The 27499-nt window shown below is 40.4% G+C and overlaps 1 protein-coding gene across 6 annotated transcripts in view; it reads right to left on the bottom strand.

Annotated features, from left to right (window-relative positions):
• The window catches only part of itpr3 (inositol 1,4,5-trisphosphate receptor, type 3), a 197050-nt gene that overhangs the window by 2017 nt on the left and 167534 nt on the right, over nucleotides 1-27499 (bottom strand). For 5 of the 6 annotated variants that reach the window (XM_086069875.1, XM_086069876.1, XM_086069879.1 and 2 more), the window contains 12 exons: nucleotides 26894-26977; nucleotides 26700-26810; nucleotides 24417-24609; nucleotides 18040-18159; nucleotides 17765-17940; nucleotides 13931-14095; nucleotides 13663-13852; nucleotides 13480-13584; nucleotides 9622-9740; nucleotides 5142-5307; nucleotides 2573-2733; nucleotides 2333-2494 (listed from right to left, as the gene is read on the bottom strand). In XM_086069875.1, the coding sequence (XP_085926001.1) occupies nucleotides 2333-2494; nucleotides 2573-2733; nucleotides 5142-5307; nucleotides 9622-9740; nucleotides 13480-13584; nucleotides 13663-13852; nucleotides 13931-14095; nucleotides 17765-17940; nucleotides 18040-18159; nucleotides 24417-24609; nucleotides 26700-26810; nucleotides 26894-26977 (1752 nt within the window). Of the gene's footprint in view, nucleotides 1-2332; nucleotides 2495-2572; nucleotides 2734-5141; nucleotides 5308-9621; nucleotides 9741-13479; nucleotides 13585-13662; nucleotides 13853-13930; nucleotides 14096-17764; nucleotides 17941-18039; nucleotides 18170-24416; nucleotides 24610-26699; nucleotides 26811-26893; nucleotides 26978-27499 lie in introns of those variants that run through there. The other variant, XM_086069881.1, reaches the window with a different exon arrangement.

Raw genomic sequence — 27499 nt, 5'->3', positions numbered from 1 at the left:
TACACACAGGTAAAATAATACTACTCAAAGGCAAAAATTCTTCCCAAACTGCATGTGAAAAACTAGTTAAATTGCAACTTTCTTCTATTCTCATTGTGTGTATACCATGGATGCACGGCACCACACTGCCCCTAAGGGGCCAAAACGTGCAGGAACAACCAGTATTTATTTATTTATTTTTCCCCAGTTGCTATTATTTTAGCATATGTTTATTTTATTTTATTTCGGTTTTATTTTGTCATTGTCCTTTGAAGTTATATTTAAAATTGATATTTCAAGGATTCAAAGAATTTATTTCTTCAAAATTCAAGGACATCTGTAGAAGCCAAGCACTTAAGAGTTGCAAACATTGCAGAACGCTGCGAATGTTGAATGAGCAAAATATGAGGTTGTCATTTATGTAATCTGCAACGTGTTTGTGATGTAAAAGCAACATTTGAGACCTAAAATTTGAGTCAAATTGACCCACACAATAAAATTATTTTTTGTTTCCGTTTTATTGGAAGATGTAATTATTGGACATTTTTAGTCAGTTATCGATCACCATGACATGTTTGCGTGCAAGCAACTCCTGTTTATTTTGGACTTATTTCCTGGTCTAATTTTGTGTTACAAAAATGAGTATGGTGTCGTCAAGTATTCTTCCTTGGAGAAAGAAAGGGGGAAGACATTTGTAGACGTGACAGCAGCGGAGTGCGACACAGCCAATTATGCGCAACCAGTCCTTACGGTGGCATTATGAATGAAAACCGTGACTGATTGTCCCCCAAATTTATGAGTAGCCTACAATGCGCAGACATATGTTAATCATAGTATAAGAATATTAGAACGAAGCTCACAATAATTTGGACAATATTTAAGACGGTAGCGCTGCTGCACATTCATAATAATAATAATAATAATAATAATAATAATAATCACTTTAGAATATTATCAAAAATGTTGCGAGTTCCGTTCTAATATTTCCATACTATGATTATCACATGTCTGCACATGCACTCATAAATTGTGGTGACAATCAGTCATGTTTTGTGTCTAGCAGCCATTCGTCATCACAAAGTGAAAAATAATAATAATACTGCAAATTTAGTTGTAATATTTATTTTCAGACTATCATTAGCACATGTATGCATACATTTTGGTGACACGCTTTTCATTCATAATGCCACCAAAACGGACCAGTTGCTGCGTGTCACATGTAACAGTTTTTGTTTTCTTTCCTTATTTCTCAAAGGAAGAATATATGAAACCTGGGTGGGTATGAGTGCTTTCTAAATTATGTCAATACTTGACGACACCATGGGCATTTTTATAGCATAATATAGTCCAGGAAATACGTCCAAAACAAACAAGGCCGTTTGTCCTCCTGCGCACCATGTTATAGCGATGACGCGCTGCACAAAAAAGTCCAATATGACAGCGTACATGATATGTCATCATCTTGACACTTAATCAGCTTGAAAATATTGTTAGGGTAATTTTGTCTGGTGTCTCTTTCACTTTAATTTAACTAGTAGTGGTGCAACGGATCACAAAAGTCACGGTTCGGATCACGGATTTGAGTCATGGATCGTTTTTTCAGATCAGTAAAAAAAAAAAGAAGATAAATAGTACTTTGTCTTCATTTTTCATTTATTTTGTAAAATGCTTTTGCCCGTTAAAAAAAAAAAAAAAGTTTTTAAATAAATAAATAAATTAAAAATGTCAAATATAGCCATTTAGGGTTTAGGAACACAAGTTTAAGTGCAATATGAGGCAGAAAGATTCTCATTTTTACATGATCCATGTGTAAAATAACAAGGTATTAATGGCTTAAAGTTGTGTTCCTAAAATCATAACGGTAGGGGTGTGCCAAAAAAAAATAGATTCCCATAAGAATCGTGATTCTCATTCAGTGTGATTCAGAATCGATTTCAAATGTCCCAAAATCAATTTTATTTAAATGATCTTATACTGTTTTGCTTGTGTGCGCCCTTACTGGGATCGCTGTTCAGGTTGTACCAGATTTGGCCACTTAGGGGCAGTGTGGTTCCGCGCGTTCTGATAAAGTGTTAAGTTGTAGCCACATTAGAGTGTAGATGCCAATAAAAGTTAAGGTAATGTTAAGATGCTTCTCTGTATACATTCGTGAAGCATTTGGTATAAATAGCCGTTCATTTGAGTAATAAAAAGTGCCGCAAGTAGCATGCTAATTAGCATTAGCGAATAAGACAGGAATAGGTTATGACAATTCTTTGCACATTTATAAATTGAAGCTAATCTGAACCGACCACAGATAAATGATGATCCGTTGCACCACTAGTAAACAGTCTTGTTCCATTTCTTTGCATACCTGTTCTTTGAGCTCTGTAAGCTGCACGGTGAGCGTCATAACCACTTTCATGGTAGAATTCAGTTTGTCCTGCAGCATTCTCATCTCGTTCTGCTCGCCGTCGCCGTCGGTGACCACCAGCGACATAGCCTGCATGCGCGGGAACCAATCCAGGTTGTTGTTCTGCAACACAGCAGGCATTCTGTAAGGCACCGGTCAATCTCAGGGGTGTGATGTACAGTACATCTCTTGTAGTTGTACCTTGATCATCATGGCCACATAGCTCTCAGGTCCCGTGTAGTCTGTCTTATTCTTCTCACGCACCAGAACGATAAAGTACAAGTAGTTCCAAATGTTGTGCTCAAGCTTGATGTGCTCCTCGAATGATACCGTCTTGTTGTCAAACTTGTCTCGCTCCAGACCTAAAAGCATGAATGCTTAGTTTTTTACTCAGAGCTGCTAGAGGGATGGGTGGAGCGGCTGGAGCTTCCAGCGCACACCTGAGCTGCGTTACAATCAGCCAGGCTTTTAAACACCAGAGAAGCAGTTGCCACTCGCCAGAGTATTGTTTCACTTGCCAGTTCTCTTGTGCCAGTACTCCTCAAGTTAGCATTTGCATTTGTTTCTTCCCTTCCTCATTTCGGTCTGTATAAAAACTTTGTTGTTTTCCCACCCGTTACCAGTTTGCTAGACCTGCGTAGTTTAGCTTTAGTTTTCTAGTGTTATTAATGTCTTTGCCTCTCTTTGTTTGTAGAGTGTAGACTAGTTTCTGTTCTGTTTTTCTTTGCATCTTGTGCTCTTTCTGTTATCTCTTTCCTTTTTCCGTTAGCTTCCCTGGTTTATAACGGTCATGCAGACACAAGCGAGGAAGAGTTTTACAACACTGTAAGTCGCAGCAAAATTGGTTGCTTTTTTGTAGGGGATCAGGAATGCATGCTTGTGAGTATTATATCTGTCTACATGTGTTGATGTTATAAATTACTGTTATCATTTAACAGTATGTATGGTTAGTGTTATCCATCAGACTGTGTGATCTCAGTATCTCAATGTCTGGTTGTTGTGCTACATAGGCTGCTATATGCCATCTTGTGTTTTTGATCAAATAAATGGTAAGTTTAAATTCATATAGATTTTTTTTAGACAAACAAATAGTATGCTGCTATGCACAAAGTGAATCTAAGAAATGAAAAATTTGATAAATAAAAAAAGAAAGAAAAAGGAAACCAATTGGAAACCCGTTTGAAGTCTGCCATCAGCCACCTCAGAGACACACAAACGTGAAAGAAGGTGCCCTGGTCAGTTGAGACCAAATGCTATGCTTGGCGTTAAGGGTGGGTAATAATTATCGTTATCTATATTATCGTCAACTTGGCAAATTTTACAATATCAGGTTTTAATACTATCTCTAAATGGGGGAAAAAACGGTTCAATTGATTGGCTGGAAAGTAGGAGAAAGTGATGAAAGTTGTCATTTGGCGAATCAGCGTGCAAAGACTGCAGAGGAGGAAGTGATACGTCTTCATTCTGCAAATCAGCAGGCAGGATTCAGTCACGTGACTCGGCGGCACCAGCCGCGAGGAAGATGGGATGGAAGTGTTTACAAGTGAGATACTTTGCAAGACTTAAGTCCACGTCCCTAGCCTGGAAATTATTTGGGGTTGACAAGACCAAAATAAAATGGAGACAATGGTTCCAGGTGAATTTAACGAACAAATCCCACCCTACCCCTACCTCCCACATGTGCAAGTCTCTTGAGTTTTGTTGTAAAAGTCTGGTAAATATGTTGTATGTTGAGTTTTCTGGGTTTGAACTACTCTCCCTTTAAAGGAGCATAGCTCGAGCCTTGTTTTTCTCCCCACGTCATACCTAATGGTATACGGGATTTCAAATAAATGATTTCATTCCATTCCATGATGCACCGTGACAATAAAATCTGCTGTAACTTGACCCACATGATCCTATCTTCTCAAAATTTCACACGTTTGATTAGAGTCCAAGCCTGAAGACATCTACAAACTTATACTATATTTCATCGTAGTGGTTGCACGACTTAGTGGCAAAAATAAATAAATATTATTTTTCTTCAACTTTTTCTCCAAGCGGCTAAATCGGAGCTACCTCATATTTGCACAGAAGAGTGTTTAGGCCTTCATGCTGGTACAACACAAAGTTTGTGAGTTGTTACAAAACGCTGTTGCCTTGGCAATGCAATGTTTGCGTCATGACGTCTCTGATCAAAATGTTGATTTTGATGGACTTAACATGCACAAAAACTCATGAAACTTGGCACACACGTCTGGCCTGGCACAATGAGCAACATTTTATGTTGTACTGTGTTATTTTTTACAAAAATTATTCACTAGCAGCCCCTTGAAATTTTTCTCTTGTAATTTCTCGCTTCCAGGTTTAGTTGTGCCCACAAAAGCAGCACACTTCAGAAGGGTTGATTTATGAGTCCCCATGGAGGTAACTTCAGCAGGGTAATTTGCTCTCAGATGATATGCCAAAAGTGTACAAATATTATTTGAATTTGCCTCTGCAATGTGCGCAAATTACTTTAGAGTTCAACAAGCATCAAGCAAGTAAATCAGAATGTAAAACTAGCTATAATCCATGTTTAATAATCTTCCCGCCACCAACTTTGGCTGTACACTGAGTTAACTAAGTATTTTTTTATTTTATTTTTTACGCTTTAAGAATTTAAAGTAACCTCCAGAGTTTAATTTAATTTTGACAGCCCTGGTAGTAAGACTTCATGTACAGTGATCAAATATAATACAGTACTATTATGTTAATGTGAGTATGTGATTGGATGTACGTGTGAACTAACAGCAGATGAAACAGGTGGTCTTCAGGATCTCCTCTTTCTTCTGCTTCTCGCTCCTTAGGTCAGCGAATGTGTCGATGATGACTCCGAAGATGAGGTTGAGGACAATGATGATGACCATGAAGTAGAACAGCAAGTCGTAGACTACGCGGGCAGGAAACAGCGGCTCCTACATACATGCAGAAGCATATGAGGGTCAGGGATGTGCAGGAAGGGCAGGCAGGGGAGGTAGTGCCTCCTTGTCCCCTTCCATGCATGTTGAGAGTAAAAAAATAAACAAAACACTAATAATTATAACATTAAATTATTTTCCATTTTAGTTATCTGCTCCGTGCGTTATATTGATTTTCTTTTTCAATCCATTAATGCCAATGAGTTCATCAATATTAATAAAATAGTTACATTTGCTCAGCGGAGATGTCTGGACGGATGGCGGGGGGAGCTGATGATGAGGAACCCCAACGCAAAACGCGGAGGTGTATGTGAGATGTAGCAAGAAATAAGAGTTCAAAGCTTGATAGTGAAGCGGATTTAATGATACTGGAGAATTTAACCATTCTTTATGTATGTATGCTACTCATCAACGGAGCTGCTTGTTTACTTTCAAACTTAGCTTGTAGCAGATGTGTGTGACATCATGAATGCTGTGATCATGACGTCTCTGATCAACTGATCTTGAAAGGAGACTGAATCGCTCCTCTTTCATCTATATCCACAAAAATCAAAGTGTATGTAGGAACGGAAAAAATCTTTTAGGTTTGTTATGATTGTATCAGAGGTGTGGACTCGAGTCATGAATTTGACGACTTTAGACTCGACTTGACAAATGTTAAAAGACTTGCAACTCGACTTGGACTTTACCAACAATGATTTGTGACTTCACTCGGACTTGAGCCCGTTGACTTGAAAAGACGGGTGTACGTGTGCGGAGTGGTCTGAAACAGCGCCGTCATTCAAACATGTCAAGGAAGCCGCAAAGGCGCAAACACATGCCGCCTACGCTAAGGCAAACTTCAAAATAAAGCAGACCAAATAATACATTGACACCACTGCAACAGCCTTGTCGGATTTTACTTTGAAGTCTGCCTGTGTGGTGGCGTGAATGCCAGCTTGACTACTTCCCTTTGATATTTTGGCTTGCATTATTAACGTTTTTATTGAAATTACATATTTTCCACTCTCCCTGTTTAAATGAAGGGAATGTGCCTTAAATTGCATTTAGATGTATTTTTTATAATCTAAAAATAAATAAATAGAACTTTGCCTTCATTTATGATTATTTTATAAAAACACTAGCTTAAAAAACAAAAACAACAAAAAAGCTTTCAAAATGTCCAATATGGCCATTTGGATTTCAGGAAAACAACATAAATTGCATTACAAGTGCAATGTAACGTAAGGCAGGATACCTTGTTATTTTATACATGAACCATGTGTAAAATAATTATGTATCTTGCCTTATATTGCACTTAAAGTTGTGTTCCTAAATCCTAACGGCAATATTAGACATTTTGAATTTATATATATATATATATATATATATATATATATATATACATATATACATTTAATGGGCAAAAGCATTTTATAAAATAAAGACAAAGTTCTATTTATCTGATCTAATTTTGTTTTTTGTTTTTTAAAACAATCCGATCCGTGACTTTTGTGATCCGTTGCACCACTCGTTGTTTGGGTACAAAAACTTTATTTCGGTATGTCCAAGATTAGATCACTGACGGAGAGGCAACAACTTCAAACTTCGTTCAACATCTGAAGTTGCACAAAGAACGGTAAATAAGCTAATGTCAGTTGTTTATCAGCTAATTATCGTTGCTAGCTGCATAGTTAATGAGACTGTTAACTCACTGGTAACACATTGCAAACACGGCAATTTGTTGCACCTCTGGGTTCACTCCCTGAGTCAATGACTCCTACTTTGATGGTCACCCGAAATACAATCCACGATGTTGTCAAAATGACTCGAAAGGACTGTAGTCTTGACTTGGGACTTGACTTGTGACTTGCAAAACAATGACTTACTCCCACTTCAGGATTGTATTATTAATGTTTTATGGTATGTGCTTCTGTAAAGCGCTTTGTGACAGCTACGGCTAAAGCGTTATATAAATAAAAATGACTTGACTTGAATATATATATATATGTATGTATATATATATGAAGATAGTAACATCAACTTGTACACTAAATTAGTAAAAGCGTTAATTCATCAATTAATCACAAAAAATATTGCATTAATCATGTATTAACGCAAATTATCACACTATTAATTTTGACTGCAGATGGTCCTTTAGCTTGACAGCAGAGGGTTTATATTTAACTCTTTGACTGCCAGACGTTTTCAGAAAAGGGATGCCGTCAGTGCCAGCCGATTTAAGCATTTTGACTGATCTTTCAAGGTCCACAGAAAATGTTCTGTTTGGACTATGGAAACACACGTACTATCAAATGAAAGATTGGACTTTCATCTTTCATCAGAAAAAAAAGTTTGTTTCTACCTTATTCCGTTCTTTAGTAATCAACAATAGAAAATGGTTAGTTTGACCCAATTTCGCCTGTTTTGGACCAAAATACGGAGAAATCAAGCTTTTAGTGAAACGATATTATTTCATGCATTCTAGTGAATTTTACACTTCTTTTTGTCTATGAATGATGCCACAAACACCTAAATAGTGCTTTACTTCTATAAAACACTACCACCAAGAATGAAAAAGTGTTTTTGATAGCAAAATACGTTTATTTACATTCAACAGTGTAACAATTTGACAACAATTTGGCAAACTATTTACAAATGTGTGCAACTGTGGTGCTATTTACAAATATGTGGATGTTTCAACGACAGTTTTTCTTTTTGTAACACTCACCTGCGTGCAAGGAGTCGCAACCGCATTTGCACAACAGATTGCCTCTTCGCGTGCTCCACTTTCTTGCAGGCCGTTTTTTCCGGGGAATAGCAAGTATATACTGCAGTGTGTGTTGCCATCAAGTCTAATATCAGGATCATGCTACGGTTTCGTTACGTCTCGCTTCCTCGTGTCCTTCAGTTGCTACACCGGGTTGTAAGAGATGTTCTGATCCATTTTATCCACTCCATTCATGGTGGCATCGTAGTCCAGAAACAGTGTCTTCTCCGTGATCAGACTGTACCCGCTCCTCCGATGAATATGCATTGGACTCGGGGTACTCTTCATTGTCCGATCTAATGTCCGGTCGGTTATTGTGCGCGTTTTCCGGCCTTAGCAGCGGTAGCCGCGCTTAGCCGGTGAGGCTTACTACGTGATCATAACAGTCAAGGCTTCCAACTTTGGCGTCAAGCTCGGAGTCATCATCATCATCATCATCAATCTGCATTGGTCGATGCCAACTCTCCATCGCCCGATCGAATGTCCGATTGTGTAGAAGTACCCGGTCGGTTATTGTGCGCGTTTTCCGGCCTTAGCAGCGCTAGCCGCGCTTAGCCGGTGAGGCTTACTACGTGATCATAACAGTCGCGTCAAGGCTTCCAACTTTGGCGTCAAGCTCGGAGTCATCATCATCGTCGACATCAATGCACTTTTTAGTATTGATTGATGCTTTCCGTCTTTGAAAAAAATGCTCAAGCGTGAGCTGCTTGCAACCGGTTGCTTGGTCAGCCATTGTGGCTTCATCAGCCATTGTCTTCTCAACACTCTAGCTCCGCCTCACGTCTTCTACTGACGCCCACGGTGGGCGGCCCATCCAACCTTGTGCAAAGAGAGTCATCGCTGCCCTCTAGGGGCCAAAACGAGTCTTTTACTAATCAGATCTGCCTGATACTTTCAGCACAGCTGCCCAAGGCTTTCCTGCACCCGTTTCCCAAAAAAAAAAAAAAAAAAACATAGGGGACGTCTTTTAACGTCCTCGGCGCCCTTCCCTAGGTTTATGCTAAACGTTTTATAACGTTTATGGCAGTCAAAGAGTTAAGGTAACACAGGTTGAGTGTGAGCAATAAACATAACTACATGTAAAGTAAAGCATTTATGTTTGCATATGACATTCAGAATGTTTGTTCATTTTAAATTATGTAAGTAATTAACAAAAGAGTAGGATGAGAGTGTGTGCAGTGGATCAAAACATTTTGAGGTCTTCCTCATAATGAAAAAACCTTTTTAATTACGTGATTAGTGAGTGAGTGAGTGAGTGAGTGAGTGAGTGAGTGAGTGAGTGAGTGAGTGAGTGAGTGAGTGTGTTAGTGAGTTAGTGAGTTACCGGTCTGTGAAACATCTGTTGCGGTGCTGGGCAAGAAAAAAATGGGACCACTGGTGTAAGTGATTGCATTGTAGTGGTACTGTATGTCTGAGAGTATTTTAATAGTGTGTGCAGCGACAGTTTCTGGCATGTGAATTATGTGCGGTCATATAGGGTGAGATTGCAGGGGGAAGTGGCAACACACTCCAAAATAAAATTTGCTACGTGAAAAGGTAACATGAGATGAGCAAGCGCTTACGTTCTTGGAGGGCTGGCGGAGGACGTCGCCCACTCCGCCACCGTTCCTCAGGCCATGATTCAACACCGTCACAATACACATTAACAGTGTGTCGCAGGCACGTTCACTGCTCGACTCATCTGTGGGACAAATTCAAAATGGAGACTACTTAATGTTTGATAAGCACACATACTATGTAGAGGTATATATTACATATTTATATCCTGATACAGGTTATTTTTTTATGTTGAAGACTATATACAGTATATCATGATACAGTACTTTTCCTTAAAATTGTATGAAATCAATGACATATTTCTCTCTTTATTTATCATTAATCCCAGTTGGAGTAGTGCCAGTTAATTGTTCTGTACAGCCAGAATTAACTAATTTGAGGGTTTAATGAGACATCTGATGTATAGATTCATGTGCAGGCTGAATGAATCACAGAATGGTGTCATACAATTGCTGACAAATCCCAAGTCAGTGCTGTACGATATGGATCCCATTTCTGGTCGTATTGGCACCAATGTCTTGCTTGTTGAGGTATAATTGGTATTTTATTTATTTATTAATTTATTCTTCTTTTATAATGTGCTCTGTGTTTGTCATATGGAATTGAGTCTGATCAATAAACTTGAATTGAATTATAAATTTAAAAAAAGATTCATAAAAAAAAAAGAGTTAAAAACATATCCTGTGGCCAAATAAATATAATGAATATCTGGCTGTATAACCACTTTACAGGGAATGCAGGAAATTGCAAAGAATTAAAACAAATGCAACACAGTGCTTCAAGTATGCCTACAATATCTCTCTCTCTCTCTCTCTCTCTCTCTCTCTCTCTCTCTCTCTCTCTCTCTCTCTCTCTCTCTCTCTCTCTCTCTCTCTCTCTCTCTCTCTCTCTCTCTCTCTCTCTCTCATATGCATACATACATACACAAACAAAAAAAGTAATTGTGTCACCCAAACCGGAAATAATTGTACTTAAAATATTAAATAGATTTGTGTTGTTGTCAATGGCAAAGCAAAGTGACATCATCTTACTAATTTGGCTAGTTACGCCTCCTTAGCTAATTATAGCCGACAACAAGCCTCAGTAGTGATCCTTTATTGAACACAGTCCTCTAAGCAACACACATGAACACAGCAACACACCAGAGACATAGTGCATGCTTCATTCAGTCAGCAAAACAAGCATCTGTGAGAGGTACATCAGTACTTGCAGATACTACTACTCTGCAGATTTGAATTAGATCTTTTCCCAGCACAAAACTTAAAGGGCCTATATCATGCAAAATCTATTTTTGGGGGGCTTTTAGCCATATTAAAAAGCTATTTCCTCACTATAAACACCGTCAAAGTAGCGATTGCCTCCATTAACCCATCTCTGAGCATTCCTGCTCTCCAAGCACCAGCCTCTTCCAACCCAAGAAAACGACTGGGTCCTCGCTTATCTATGCAGATAAGTGAGGACCCACCCCTGCAGACTTAACACACGCCCATGCAGACTAACCAGACAGCCATTTTCTCCAAGCAGCCTGCGGGACGCCCGACAAGCATATCTGGGAAAAAGGTACTTTAGGTGGATTTCCATTACCCTCAGTTTTGCGCAAAAGGCAAGTTGCGCAAAAAAAAGCTGGTAAGGGAAACACATTTTGAAAAAAACTCTCAAGAATTGCTAAAACGTTTTTACGCTCTCATGAGGTGGTTTTTGAGATGTGTAGAAATAGAAGAATTTCACACAAGTGTAATGGAAACACACTGAGGGGATAACAAATCTTTTTAAGCACAAAGCGAGCCAAGACCGCCGGTCCATGCACGTTCCATATAGTTGCATGAGAAATGGCCGTTCCCCGGGCAACGAGCAATCGAGCGACATACAGCGCATGTCGTCGTTGAAATCTGTTCTATCTGTCCGCACCATAACATGAGCACGCACAACACCAACACCAAATGCCTGAACCCGCCCGATGAGGGGAGAGAGATGTTTTTAAAGTAATATCAACAACTCCGGGTGTCTTTCTTCCATAAACATCATGAGCACCTCCTACATAGCGCCTCAGAAGCGAAACGCTCTTCAATGGAAACAGTCAAAATTGTACTATATCGCTTTTATTTTTACGAAAAACTGTAATGTTTATGATTGTGGCCACCTTGGCTGAGGTCCCGGCCTCCCTGGCTGGAGGAACCAATGCGTTGCCAATGGATTACAGCAGCCATAAAAAGGGTGAACCACAAGACGGAGGATTTGGGATCTTCCTCATTGCTTATGTAGCGATCACTTCATATCAGGTGAGTCAATTACTGAATCAGTTAGTCATGTAGATATAGCACAATTGTATAGTTATTAAATAAAGACGAAAAACGTGATCAGGCACTTTGTACATGGTGGCTGAATCAGCCCATTTGCCTGAAGCTAGCCTCCTATGGTAGGAGGCTAGCTTCAGGCAAGTTACCACACGCAAAATGTGGCGGAAATAATCAGTTTTCGTGTTCGTTTGTGCTGCTGCGGTTTAATAGATATTACACAGTTGAATTTAAAGGGGATCTGAGGCAAGCTTTGCAGTGACAACAACAACTATCCTCTAGATGGCCTAATACTGTATCAAAATATTTATTTTTTTCGCGAAATTCTGCCTTTTTGTAGAAATACAGGCTCCACAAGATGCTCTACTGAGAGCCCAGCTTCAAATAGGCAGATTTTGGTGGGCGTGGCCAAGGCTCGCCTGATTTCAAAGGCTTCTGTTTACAAAATGAGTTGGGCATTGCCAAGGCTCTCCTGTGCCACCTGCTTCGGTCTGCTACACACTGTCTCTCATGTCTGCACCTGAAGAAATATTGATAGGCTACATGCTTTTTTGCGCTTTAGTTTCAAAAGATGATCAATGCCACCTTTATGTACAAAATGCCATTACAACAGGCATAATTACATTATTCTCGACTTCACTCGCCTCGCCTCCGGTCGGAAGATACGGTCACCGCTTCCCACACAGCTGTCCTTCCACGGACCCAGCTGGCTCGCAGAAGCTGCTCGGCAGCGAGGCAGGCCCTGCTCGGCCGGCGCTGGACCTTCACGAGAGAAAGAGCGGAGGTTCCCGCTCGCCGGTGGTGGACCTTTGCAAGCCGGCAAACACAGACCAGCCGGTACCCCGCTCTCTCTCACGCCGGGGCCTGCCTCGTTGCCATGAGGCTTCCGTGTGCCAGCGTGCGGAAAACAGCCAGTCCCCGTATGGAGCCAAATCTCTAGTCTCACAATGAACACACACACATTGTGGGATTCATAAACACATCTGACACGAAAAACCCACACATTTTCGATGAACACACACATCTTACACGAAAAACACACTTTCGATGCACAAACATATCTGACAACGAAAAGCACACATTTTTGATGCACACACACATCTGAAAATTCTCTTGGACGAAAAGTTGACGGATAAACGCTAGTTTTATCCCTACTAAGCCATTGGAGTCTATTCACACGGCTGCTACTTTCCTGTGTTCAGAGAAATCATCACGTGACATCCAGATCTCTTTGGGCCCTAATCAGATGCATGGGCAGAGTTCAATTATTAATCTTTTTTTAAATATCAGATTTGTGGTGGGAGTAAAGTTTTAGGTTCATTTGAAGGATTGGCCAAGAGTGCAAGGGGCCCGTACATCACTGCTTGCAGTTTTAATTTTGTATTACTATTACTAATCATAATAATTAGAGTACTGATTATTATCCATTATTAATAGTAATCGTACTGTACCTAACTAGGAAATGATCAGGATCCAGTCAATGCCAGCGATGCCGGAGGGCGGCCTCATTTTTTGGGCATCACTTTCATGTCATACTTAAAAGCACTCTGTACTAACAGTGAATCCTACCATTGTCCTCGCTTTCAGCCATGTCGTCACCCTCTGCCATACAGTGGATGCCATCTGTGGAACAGGACTTGAGGAAGTCCTGTGCGGTGTTGCTCTGCTGAGGAGCTGACAAAGAAAATGCTCAGTTAGCATTAGCTAGCAAGGCTAGATGGTGTAACTTGGGAGGAATCACAGTGGCATTACCTGGGGCAATCTGTGGCAGCGGGTCCACCTCCATGATGAAGTCATCTTTGAGGCACAGGAAGCCCACGATGGAGAAGAGGTAGACAAGTATTAGGGCAAGCAGCGCAGTTAGCAGGATGGAGCGTCCATTGCGTGTCACGCTCTTGATCACGTTGAACAGTGTCTCCTCGCGGTAAATCAGGTCAAAGAGCTGAGGCACGTGGACATGCTTGTTAGTGGCGGCATGCCTTCTGCCTTCGCACGTAAGTGCAGTGCGCTAGCTACGTACCAGGATGCTGTAGAATAATTCATGCACAAAGAGGCCCAAGGTGGAGGTGAGCACATAGCCCAGATGGTACAGGAACTCCACATCCATCACCATGGCCTTGTAGCCCATGATGAACTTCCCGTTGTTGCCCACAAAGCTCACCACAAAAACCACCTTGTTGATCAGCTGCAAGAAAGACAGCAACCATGTTGTCATATCAATTACATCACCATGACAACACACCAAAACATTCCCTCAAAATGTTCCCATCAACAATGAAAACACACATACATTGCAACCAAGAGTCCCCAGCTAGCCTCGTTAGCTGAGCTGTGGTGACAACTATTAGTTGCCTAACATTAGAGGCACACCAACAACAGCATAGCATTATTTTTCAGATAATATAAGTATAAGTAAGTAATATAAGTACATTGTTAAGGGTGACGACTGCGTACCAACTAGGCCTGACGGTTGCAGCATAATGTTAGCGTATAGCGCTAACAACAGCATAGCTTTATTTTACAGATAACACAAGTATTTTGTTTAACTTGGAGCAGAAAAAAGTTTTCCTGATGATTTTTAATACATTAATTCAAATAATTTATAATGATTATGCGCATGACTGCAAAGCTTATGCGAAGTGTGCACTTTTCATTGCAATTAGGACCGGTCCAGCCTATAATCAACTAAGCAGCTGCTTAGGTAATATGTTTTAGTGCTGTCAAAATTAAAGCTTTAACTCGCTTTAACTCAGTTTCCCGAAGCATATCATACATATCATATAAATATATATATATATATTAGTGCTGTCAAAGTTAAAGCATTAACTAATTAATTAATCACAATTTTTTTTATTATTCACTTACACGTCACCTCTCATTTCACACAAATTACATAAGCCACCTAATCACTTCGATTCCATCCTATAACATGCCAATATTAACAAGTACCCTATACAGATATGTACACAGGACAGCTTATATTGTTTGTATGCATAAATTTGTTCTGGTCTCCTGGAATGTGTGTGGCGCTCGTTTTAAAATTTTAGACTATCTCTTAAAATTAAAAGCAGATATTTGTCTCCTACAAGAAACCCACCTACAAAAATCTGAATAAAACTTACTTATTGACCAGAATTTTAGTCAAGTGTCCTCTGCCCCTTATAACAGTAGACAAAGAGGAGTCTGTATATTCTTTACTCTAAATAAAACAGACCCAGGGGGCCGATACATTATTATTCAGGTTACTGTATTTAATAAAATATATACATTTGGTAATTCATATGCCCCTAATAATGATGATCCGGCCTTTTTCCATGAATTTTTTTCTCAGTTGTTTTGTGATTTAGCAGCGAACTCTGCTATTATTATTGGAGGAGACTTTAACACTTAAATCCATTAATAGATCGTTGTAATAATACAACATGTATAAGGCGATTACAATCTACTAAAGTAATAGGGGAATATATGGATGATTTTGGCCTCGTTGACAGCTGGAGACTTAAAAACCAGACTAAGAAGGAATTTACCTTCTTTTTTGCGGAGCACGGTCTTTTTCAAGAATTAATTTTTTTCTTACAAATAATTCTATTGCTGTTAAAATTGGTACAAAAATACATCCTATTATTATTAGCGGCCATGCACCAGTCTCCCTTACCCTACAAGTTGATTATACCTTTAAACCACCCCCGACAGAGTGGGGGTTGAGGGGGGGGGGGGGGGGGGTTGGGGGCCTGGGGGCGGCTGGGGCTGGGTTGGGGTGGATGGGGGAGCGGGAGGGTCGTGCGGGGAGCGGGGGCTGTGGACCGGTGGGGTGCCTGGCGGGCCTGCAGTGCCCCGTCCTGCTGCGTTGGGTTGGGGGCGCGGGCCGTGTTGGGGTGGGGGGCGCTCCTGCTCCTGGGTTTGCTCTCCGGCCGGTGGCCCCTGCGGGGCCCGGGGTTTGTCCCTTGGCGCTGCCGTGGCCTGGGGGGCCCTGAGCTGTTGCGCTTGCTCTGTCCTGGCAGGGGTCGACGGCTCCCCTCTTTGGTGGAGATTTTCATGCATGCCAGATCCACCACACCAGCATCTATCGAAACTCAGACACAATCTGCTTCTTCCTCTGGTCGTTGAATCGGTGGAGGCTGGTGTCTGTGGATCTCACTCTGCTTCGTCTGTCCTTCCTTCCTTTCCTGAGTCTCTCCTTTGGTCTCTTGAGGTCTCCCTGATTTGTTGGAATTAAGATGTTTCTGGGGTTGGTGAAGGACTCTGGTTGGTGGCCCGGTGGGTGGTGTCTGGTCGGTGCTGGATTTCATTTTCCTTTCTTTTCTTTGGTCCTTCCTCGGGTCTCCTGACGGCTTCACGACTCTGGCTGGATTCTGAAGTGTTCAGTTTAGGTGAACGGTATGGGATTTTTTTAATAGGTTTTAGGTGAACTAATGAATACACACTCACGCACACGCACACACGCACGCACACACGCACATACACACCCACATACAAAATAAAAATGAATTTAAAAAAAGGAAAAAAAAAAGAAGAAAAAAAAGAGAGCAATGATGATGACATGTCAAATCGGTAAATTTATCGAATGAACTGAGCTCTCCAGAAAAACAAAAAACAAAAACAAACAAACAAAAAAATTAATAGTGTGATTAATTGCCATTAATACATGATTAATGCGATGATTTTTTGTGATTAATCAATTAGTTAACGCTTTAACTTTGACAACACTGAGTGGTTGGCTGATGTTCTCCTTAAAACCAGTCTATCAGGTGTTATGAAAACATCGTTGAGATTTTATTTTACTACCAAAATGTGCCTAAATGTTCAATCTTTCACTTTACTCACTTTGTGTTTAAAAAATAAGATAATGAAGTAATTAAGGGCAGAGGAGCAATGCTACACTCTGGATAGATAAAGTGAGTTGGAGCCTTTCTCACATCAGGATTTTCTCAATTGTGTGTTTCCTTGAAAATAAAATGAAAACGGCTCCAGGGAATAGATCCACTAGCATAAACAGAGCTCCAAACTAGGGCCCGACCGATTAATCGGCCGATTATTGCCCTTCAAACATCTGCCAAAACAATCGGCCATGTGGGGTAGTTTTGTTTAAAATAAATAAATAATAAAAACAAATAATAAAAACAAACAACATTTTTTCCCTCTCTTAATAAAATGCCGAGGTATCGGATCAGGACTCGGATCTCAAAATGAGGTGACTCGGACTTGGGTCCAAAAAAGTGTGATCGAGACATCCCTATTTGATAGTTACAGTTCTTTTGTGCAAAACAAAATGCATTAGTTTGTGAATGATGTTTTATATTTGCAAAACACACTGATTTTGCTGGGTGTGAGTTTTGTGTGAGTAAATCACGTTTTGTGTGTTTGTGGGGTTTTGGCATGATTTTAACTCCATAATGCTACGCTGTCGCCAATTCCTGTCGGTGACAACCTCCGTGAATCCAAAACAAATATATGATCCATTTTTCAATTTGAGTCTGGTGCTGTCCATTTTTGTTTTAAACATAACAATTTTAAACAAAGCTGTTGTTAGACTTTTCGTTACTCCTTCCAGACAACAAACATCAAGCTGTATTTCAATTTTGGTGTGTCTATTTCAAAACAAAAATCAAATAAGTTGTTTTTCTATTATTTGATATCCATTTTCAAATGTAATATCAATTGCCAAAACAGACAGGGACCGTGTTATACCCCATGCATGACAACAATAGGCCCCTTTTCATAAAAAAATAAATGCAAATCTTTTTAACCAGAAGTACCCTTTAACAGTGCAATCATATCTAGAAATACACTCAAATAATAATAACACAAGAGACTTTTTCCAGTCTTTTCTCAGTCATGATTGGGTTCCTCTTACATTGAGCGTGCCCAGAAGTATAAGTGTGTTCCCGATACCCAGGTGGTAAATGGACCTCAGGATGAGCGCCAAAGTCAGTGGCTGGAGGCCATAGCGTTGGGAGAGCAAGGCCAGCACGGAGAGCCCGGTCAGAACCCAAAACAACATCAGTAGCAGAGAGTCATCGATGGCTCCAGCTAGTAGTGTGGAGAAATAGGAAGAGTTATGCTTCTGGCCATACATTTAGGATGAGTGAGGTGTGACCTGTGACGTCAGCTGAACACGCTCAGTCGCACCTTGTCCTGAGTCATACGGGTAGAAGAAGGCAATGATGAGGTTGATGAAGACAGCCAGGTTGAAGGAGATGGTCCCCCACAGTGTCATCCTCCTGGAGAACCAGTATAGCACTGGCATGCCTGCCACACACTCATGTCATTCAAATATACACGTGTAATGAACAAATGTGCACGTGTAGAAACACTCATTTATGAGTGTCTGTCACCTAATCAGGATTATCTTTCAAATTAACCAGTTAAACACATTACTGAAACACTCGCACACACACTGAGTATGATAGCATTTCAATTCAGCCCTCGGGTCACTTAACTCATTCAAACCCAAAAACATCTAAATACGATTTTAATACTTTGTCCTGCACTCCCCAAAAAGTATTTATTTGTTTTTGATGGGGTTTTTTTTTTAAGATAGAGCATATAGAAGGCTTTGATGCAGCTTCTGACATGAAGAGGTCACTTAAAGCAATGGTAATTACAAAAAACGGCCAGCAGGTGGCAGCAGAGTATAAGAGATCAGCCAGGGCAATGTTGCAACAAGCTCTTTTTCACAGTGTTTGTAAATAATGATGAAACTTAGCTATATTCTAATGCTAATTGTTGCAAAATGGAAACAGATACACATATATTTTTTTTCTTGATGAAAGAAGTGACTCTAATCTTTCTTTTGGTAGGTTCCATGTTTTTATAGCAATAGAACACAATATTCTGTGGGCCTCGCAAAATCATTATCCAGTAAAACAGCCAGGAGAGAAGGGGGTTGCTTGGAATGAATGAGTTAAACACAGCATTACTTATTGCAAAAAGATTAAAGGGACTATAGCTGCCATTGCAGTTTCCAGAACAGCCTTACATCACACCACACCGGCTTTACTTGGACTTGCGTGGCCTCCACTGCTTTTCCATGAAAATGGGATCAACTTAACTGTGCAAGTCTCCACTGCATGCTTGGTTCTGCCCTAAGATTTAATGAGTGACGAGTCTCTGCCACTGGTTTTGCGGAGACTCAAAACATGAATTGCTGTTGCATGAACTAGCGACATCACAAATAACAGCACCATCAAACGCACAGAAGCTTTCACATACTGTATAGTCCATTCCTGGGTTTAAGCGAGAGAGATGCAGCCGGCCAGCCATGGTCAAGACAAAAATGCAGTATATACATAGAGTAGATATGCATCATCTCACGAGATTGTAATATAAAATAAAGCCTAATATAAATGTTCCAGTTTTCAAAAATGTTTTCCTTTTATTGAGCAGACTACAAGAAAATTACCAGTGACAACATAGGACAAATGTGAACATAAACAGGAGATTGAATGCTGCTGCAATAAGAGCTGCAGCTGAGACTTTTCTCTTACTGAATTGCACTTCAAAATCGATTTTATTTTAATTATTTTATACTGTCTTGCCTTTGTCTGTGTGTGGCTTTATTTGGAGCGCTGATCATGTTGTACCCGGTTTAGCCACTGTGGGGCAGTGTGGTTCCACGCGGTCTAATACACTGTTAAGTTGTAGCCACATTAGAGAGTAGAAGGAAAAAGTCACGATCAAGTTATTCCAATAAAAGTTGTTTTTTCCAGCCTGGAGCCGTTCTTTTGAGTGATAAAAGTGCCGCGAGTAGCGCACTAATTAGCATTAGCGAGTCAGACTGGAGTAGATCATTACAATTCCTTGCACATCTATAGATTGAAGCAAAAATCATTGCCAATCAAATCATTTTTTATCCAAAATCGCTCGTAATCGAAAATCTATTCTGATTTGAATCGCAGGCCCAAAAATCGGAATCAAATCGAATCGTGAGACATTCAAAGATTCCCACCCCTAGTAGGTTAGCATCCACTTATTGTTTATGTGTTGCCATAAATGTTTAAAAATAACATGAGCTTACAAACCCAAGGTTTGTGAGGTATTAAAAAGTCCACATCCTAGGACTCCTCGATGGGGTGCCGTGGGGTACCCAGAAAAAAATAAAAAGATGGGTTTTGAAAATAAATGTAAAATTAAAATAAATAAATATTCTTCTGTCTAAATTTACAAAATACATTTTGGATTATTCTGTGGCAATTACAGGATAATGTCCAGTAACATTTCAACACTCGTATATTAACTGAGCACTCAAAAACTCCTCCCTGCTTCTGTGAAAGGATAAGCAAGCAGTAGACTGGTGTGTGACTACAATCTTGCAGCGTCTGAGCAAGGCAGACTCTGTCTCTCGCCATTGTCACCAAATAAAATGAAAGAGAAGATATTCCCTTGGTTGTATCTCACTGAGTAGCTTGAAAGGCTGTACACAAGTGGAGAGTGTTGTTTTTTCGTCAGGGTTCGTTCAGGCGAACATCTTGGCATATTTTGCAACCTTGAATTTAAAGCAAAATTCATGGTGCTGTACTCCAAAAAACCCCAACACCCTTAATTTAAAGGTCCCATAGGATGAAAATGCACTTTAGTGGGGTTTTCTATCAATAATATGCATCCCCGGTCTGTCTACAATCCCCCCGGTATGAAAAAAGTCCATACTGGACTTTCTTCTAGCTTTATCCTTCTTTCTAAGATGTGTGCTTCAAACGAGCAGATTAAAATTCCGTAATTGAGTGACGTCAGACATGGAAGTGCACTCGACCTCGCCCTTTCAGGTTAGTGGCACCGCTTTTGGTAAAGGTTTGTCATACCCACAGAAATTCGAGAAGCTGGCTGCTCTTTTTTTTTTCCTGCTCGCATACGCTCCAAGGAGAACAATGGGGAAACAACGATCGGGAAGAAAGGGTTGCTCTGTTTTTGGCTGCACAGCGCACAAATGAGCATCTCAGTGATTTCTTACTTCAATCGTCCGAGTCTTTTAGAAGACAGTGGATTCATTTTGTTTTTGAAGGATGTGTTGATGATCTGCTACAGCATTTCTCGAAATACTGTTTTGTTATTGAAAGCCTGTTCAGAAAGAGCTGGATTTGCAACTCGTTTAAACATAATGGATTGGTCCCAACGGTGTGACACGACTGCAAACGTGAAAGATGAACTTTAACATTTTATTTTGATTGAGCCTTCCTTCCTATCCTTTCAATTAGGGATTTGCCATATCATACTTCCTACCATATTACCAGTGTTTTAGTGCCCTAAAGTGGGAGCTACATTTGTCGTGTGGAGGTTGGTTACACGAGGTCAGACATGATAAAGCAGACGGTGGTTGGAAAATACTGAAGCAGTCGCGTCGAGACAGCGTGCACGTTGCGACCTCGCAGTGGCCTAAACGTGTACATTTGTGTGATTCATAACCACTTGTAAATGTCTACTAGCAATCACGGTAAAACAACGCTCGCAGGACAGTTGCAGTTTACGGCAAAATAACCACTGCCTAAACAATCACAAACTAACGCTACAACATAGTCTCTGTAATAACGTTATGCAACTTTTTCTTACGGTAAAACATTATGCCACTTTTCCACATATTAAAATAGTTCTCAAATGTGTAAAAGACATGTCTGTCTGGCTCAAATTGGTATGGTTGTACCACACTGCTTCTGCTCACCATGGCCGAATCGTTTCGCATTCTGAACTGAGCTTTTTTTTCTCCTTGCTGATTAGGGACAGCAAAAATGTTAGATCCAAAGTCAATTTTGACTAATGCTTGCCAGACATGTCTTTTACACATTTGAGAACTATTTTAATATGTGGAAAAGGGGCATAATATGAGAACTTTAAAGTTACACTGTGGAATTGGTCACTTCTTTACTCACGACTGCCACCTCTGGCCTAAAGCGTAACTGCAGCCTATGTGCATGTTGCGCTCAAATTAACTCTTTGCTTTATAGTCATAGCACACAATATTCAGTTTGCCCTGAACGATGAGTGAAAATGCTCAAAATGGATGACGTTTGGCAGTAAAAGAGTTAAAAGATTCCTGTTCTGAGTTATTTATATACACTGTGTATTTAAAAACAAAAGTTCTGTAACTAGTTCCTTTACTATTGTAATCAAAAACACTGAACCTCAATTCTCAGACTGTACTGTAAATATTAATTCAAACATACATTTTCTAAATTTATAATCAAGCATTGATTTCAATCTTAAATAGGTTGTCTTGTCAATAGTTTTCCAATTTAAAATATAATTTAAAATATTTGATCATCCATATCAATTTCAATCTTTTTTTTCCACAAAAAAAACAATGTATTGACCTAAGCCCCACCCATTTTGGTTAAACCACGTCCAGTGTAACAGGACAGATGACACTTTAATCCAGGGGTTAAAATGTCATAGGACAGATTAACTCTCGAGGGTTAAAGGGTCCAAAAACAGATTATACCCCTCCCTCTAGGATAGATTACACCCCTTTGCTTTGGCGATTGACCAGTCATGCCAAAATAACACTAGTAGGAGTGCTACCAGTATAACGCTGCCTCCCATTTACCCTCGATTGGAAATCCTTTTTTGCGTCTTTTGTTCCAAGCCCGGCGTGTTCCAAAAATAGTTCACGAGTGATCGAACATTGTGATTTCCTAGTGATGTTGAAATCAGCAGCAATTATTGAAAATGTAAACAGTGGTAGAGATTTATAGAAATAAAGTGCTGCATGTTACTGTTTATCTCTTTCCCTACTATTATGATAAATCATTAACATGATCACTGATCAGTGTCCTACAATAATATATTATTTGTATATATTATTTATTATACCATGATCATTATATTAGTTGAAAAATATGAAAACTGCAATATTATTTCTTATCGTGACAAGCCTACACAATAAATAAAAAATAAAAAACAATATTGTATTGTGATATTGGCCCATGCAATATGCATATCACAAAGATTCTGTATGCAATCTTTTTCATATGGAATTGCAAGCATTTATCTAAATTTGACCAGTCAGATGCAAACTTAAAATGAACGTTATCTAGGACAGGCTTTGTCACTCCTGATCCTCGAAGGCCAGAGTCCTGCCTGCAAATTTGTTATGTTTCAGTCCTCCAACCAACCTGATTCTAAAGCTCAGGATCGTTATCAGCCTTCTGCAGAGCTTGCTGATGAGCTGATTATAAAAAACAGCTGTTTTGGAGGACGGAAACATCTAAAACCTGTAGAATAACGGACCTCGAGGACCAAGAGTAAGTGCAGGTAGCAGTGAAGCCCAGACTTCCCTCTCCCCAACCACACCAAGGCCAGCCGGGAGACATAGTCTTTCCAGTGTGTCCTGGGTTGTCCCCGAGGCCTTCCCGGTAGAACATGCCCGGAACACCTCTCCATGGAGGCGTCCAGGAGGCATCCGAACCAGATGCCCAAACCACCTCAACTGGCTCCTCTCAACGTGGAGGAGCAGCGGCTCTATTCCAAGTCCTTCCCGGATGACGAACTTCTCACCCTATCTCTAAGGGAAAGACTGAACATCCTGCGGAGGAAACTCATTTCAGCCGCTTGTAACCGGGATCTTGTTCTTTCGGTCACGACCCACAGCTCATGACCATAGGTGAGGGTAGGAACGTAGATCGACCGGTAAATCAAGAGCTTTGCCTTTCGACTGAGCTCCTTCACCACAACGAACTGATACAGAATCTGCATCACTGCAGACGCTGCATGACCCGCCTGTCGATCTCCCGCTCCAACCTACCCTCACTCGTGAACACCACCCCAAGATACTTGAACTCCTCCACTTGGGGCAGGATCTCATCCCCTACCCGGAGAAGGCACTCCACCCTTTTCCGACTGAAGATCATGGTCTCGGTTTGGAGGTGCTGATCTTCATCCCAACCAACCGCTTCACACTCGGCTGCGAACTGCTCCAGTGAGAGTTGATCACGGCTTGATGAAGCCAACAGCACCACATCATCTGCAAAAAGCAGAGATGCAATACTGAGGCTACCAAACCGGACCTCCCCAACGCCTAGAAATTCTGACCATAAAAGTTCTGAAAAAAATCAGTGACAAAGGGCAGCATTGGCGGAGTCCAACCCTCATTGGAAACAAATTCGACTTACTGCTGGCAATGCGGACCAAACTCTGACACCGGTCGTACAGGGACCGAACAGCCCATATCTGGGGGCTTGGTAACCCGTACTTCCGAAGCACACCCCACAGGACTTCCCAAGGGACCCGGTCGAACGCCTTCTCCAAATCCACAAAACACATGTAGACTAGTTGGGCGAACTCCCAGCTCTACACCCTCAGCAGGGTCCTTGAGGATGCATGAGAGTGTTTTAGTAAAATGTGTGAAAGTGTTTCGTTAGTGAATGTGACAGCGTTTCTAGTTAAATTGAGAGTTTTAGGTAGTGAGTGTGAAAGCATTTTAATAGTGTGCGTAAACAAATTTTTAATAGAGAGAACATTTCATTAGTGTCTGTGAGAGGTAATCCTGAATGATGTTACTGATGGCGTCTTAGACTCACTCCGCAGCTTCTTTTGCCACTCCATCTCTCCATGCAGGAAGGATGTCTGCTCGAAAAAGTGTGTCACCTTGGAGCCTTGCTCATCCTGCTCCGTCGTGTTGAACACACGCAATTTTGACTCCTCCGTCAGGAACTCACAGATGGGATGCAGGGGAAACACAATCTGCTCCATGCTGCGGTCATCACGCACAATCTGCATGCACACATACACACAGTTGTTGTGAGAAAGTGGTAATTCAAGTGGTAATAAAAGTAACTAGGGCCCGACCAATTAATCGGCCTGCCGATCAGGGATCTACATACATACATACATACATACATACTGCACATATACAGTATATTGATTGGAAAAATTATATATATTGTATATATTTGTCACATAAAAACAAATTTCTTGCTGTGACTGCTTTAAGTGCTTCTTCTGTGTTGGGCAGCCTTTTCAGCAAAGTCAGGCAAGCTGAAGGACTCGTTCACTATGATGTGACTGTTTGCAAATATCTTACCACGCACACACAGAAACACACACAGAAATACACACACACCCCGACAGAAACACACGCACACACATGCGCGCACGCACCCCCGCACCCCCACACGCACACACACAAACACAAACACACACTTGTCACTTGTATTGTGACCTCATCTCTTCATTCACGTTCTCAATACCACCACACTGGATTTCAAATTAAATTGACAAAATGCGCTTTAGTTGCACTTCCACCTTTATTTTGAGGGGATTTACGGTGTGGTCTATATGTCTACCAGTTGTTTTACGCGACTTGCGTCGACTAGCTTCGTGCTATGCTAACATCGAATATCCTCGGATTAAACCAAGCTTCCGTTTGAAACAAAACACACAACTCATGAACAGAGCGATTTCCAGCCAGTTGTAATTCCGACGTTCGTTTTACGTACCAGAAATCCTGCGTTGGATTAAAAGACTCAATAGCGATAGCTAGGACGATAACGCGAGTAGCAGACCTGAGAACAACACTCCTAAACTGTACTTGCCCCGCTACAATATGATTGGCTGCAGCATCGCTGGCCATGGTGCGTCCCGTAACACGGACGCCATCGTAACCATGGACGCCGCCATATCGGATTAGCGCTCATAAAGGGGGACAAAAAAGAGAGTTGCGTGAAAAGACCGAACGGAACGCGGACGGACCGAACCGAAACTATTTAGCCGATTTTTTATATATATATATATATATATATACGAATCGGACTTCAACCAAAGAATCTGAGTAAAAAATGCCTCGGAGTTTGAACACCCAAGCAAGCAAAGCAAGCTAAGCCGAACGTACCTTGAAAACAGGTTGCCGAGCAAAGCCATGCACTGCTCATTTCCAGTCAGATCGTGAATACTCCCGGTGGTGCTCCATACTCGCGAGTGCATTTTGATTTTTCCACGACAATTTTCTGCCAGTGGCAGCAAAGAAAAACATACAGTGCCACGAACCACAGTGTAATTAGGAAGGAGAAAAAAAAAGGAAGGAGATTTTTGCGCCGTTGTAACTACCGTGACTACTTCTGTAAATACTGGCATGAGGACCCCCCTTAACTGTTCAACAACGTGCCTGACGTTAAAAAATGCACGCAAAGATCGCTTGGTAGTCTAACAATATGGCCAATGTAAAATACACAAACTCAGCACTGAACTAAAGCAAGCATTAACATAGCATTTATCATCCACAGATGCCATCACACCACAACAAAAAAGGTAAGGTATTTTTAATTGTTTGAATACTGTACAGGGTTTAAAAGTAAAAAACATAAATATAAATTAAAATAGAAATGTTCAGTTTTTGGAGCTTGGGAACAAATTGATTGCAGTTTCAGAGGTTGAACAATATATATATATATATATACAGATATAGATATATATATATATATATATATATAGATATATATATAGATAGATAGATAGATAGATATAGATTAGAGCTGTCAAACGATTACATTTTTTAATCAGATTAATCACATTTTAGAATTTTGATCAATCACAATAAATCGCTTAATAAAAAATAAAGCGAAAAAAATAAGCTTTTTTAATCAACATTTTTGAGAAAATTGTAATGCCTCGATTAGAAAAGTGTATAAACTGTGTGGTGAGGGGTTTTAGAGCCTTAAAACAAATACAATAAATGTAAAACATAAAGCTAACTACTTTGCGGATTTCATTTATTGCGGGTATTTTTTGGAACCTAACCCCCGTGGAAAAAGAGGGAACACTGTATATCAATCAGTAGTTACATCAGCATTAGCAGACAGTAGTACCTCTATCTGAGAAGTGTGCAGGTCATAGTACTCCAGCGGGTCTTGTTCCACAACGGCAGTCGGTATCGACGACTTCAACATTTGCGACAGTGGACGATTGTTCAAATTTAACTGTCAATACAAAAAACAACAACAGTCAGTCATTTAAGAAAGTCAATTAATGTTGACAGTATGTAAGGGTTAGTGAAGTTGACCATGGAAGAGATGCCTTCCTCGCCCTCTTTGCTCTTCTTTGGAGGCTTCAGAAGGTTCTGCAACACCTTGTTGTGTCGGGCCAACTGCAAAAAAACATGATGCATTGTTGCTAACCAAAAGAAAATCAACAATCAGTCAATACTTCATCTGTAGAGCCTCTTTCTTACAAAAAACAAAAAAAGGCAAGACACAAAACAGGCAACGTTGATAAAAGAACAAAAAAAGATGTATTCAAGAAAAAATATATACCAATTACGGGTTGGACAACATTTTTTTTTTTTGTCGACAGTCAAGTCAACAACAACAACTAATCGATGACTTCACTGTTTTCTGTTCAGTTATGAAATTGTTGTGGGAGCTTCCAAAATAAGCCTGCTCACTCACTCCCTGTCGTTCTCTGTTGCATCCAATCATGTTTAGTAACGTGTTCATCCAATAACAATCAGATACCCTCATAGTCTCGTAGATAGTCAGAACAAAACTAACATACATTTACATAACATGATTGCAACATTGCTACAGTAAATAATAAGATTGGTACACAATTTTTAAAAAGGTAAACCTGCAGTTGCGTTTTGTGCTGGGGTGCACACAACTTAACTAAC

The sequence above is a fragment of the Leptonotus elevatus genome, chromosome 2 (assembly GCF_054856555.1).
Source record: "Leptonotus elevatus isolate MCC_2025b chromosome 2, RoL_Lele_1.0, whole genome shotgun sequence".
Lineage (NCBI taxonomy): Eukaryota > Metazoa > Chordata > Actinopteri > Syngnathiformes > Syngnathidae > Leptonotus > Leptonotus elevatus.
Note: the sequence above shows the minus strand (reverse complement) of the source record. Positions and strands in the feature narration are given on the sequence as shown.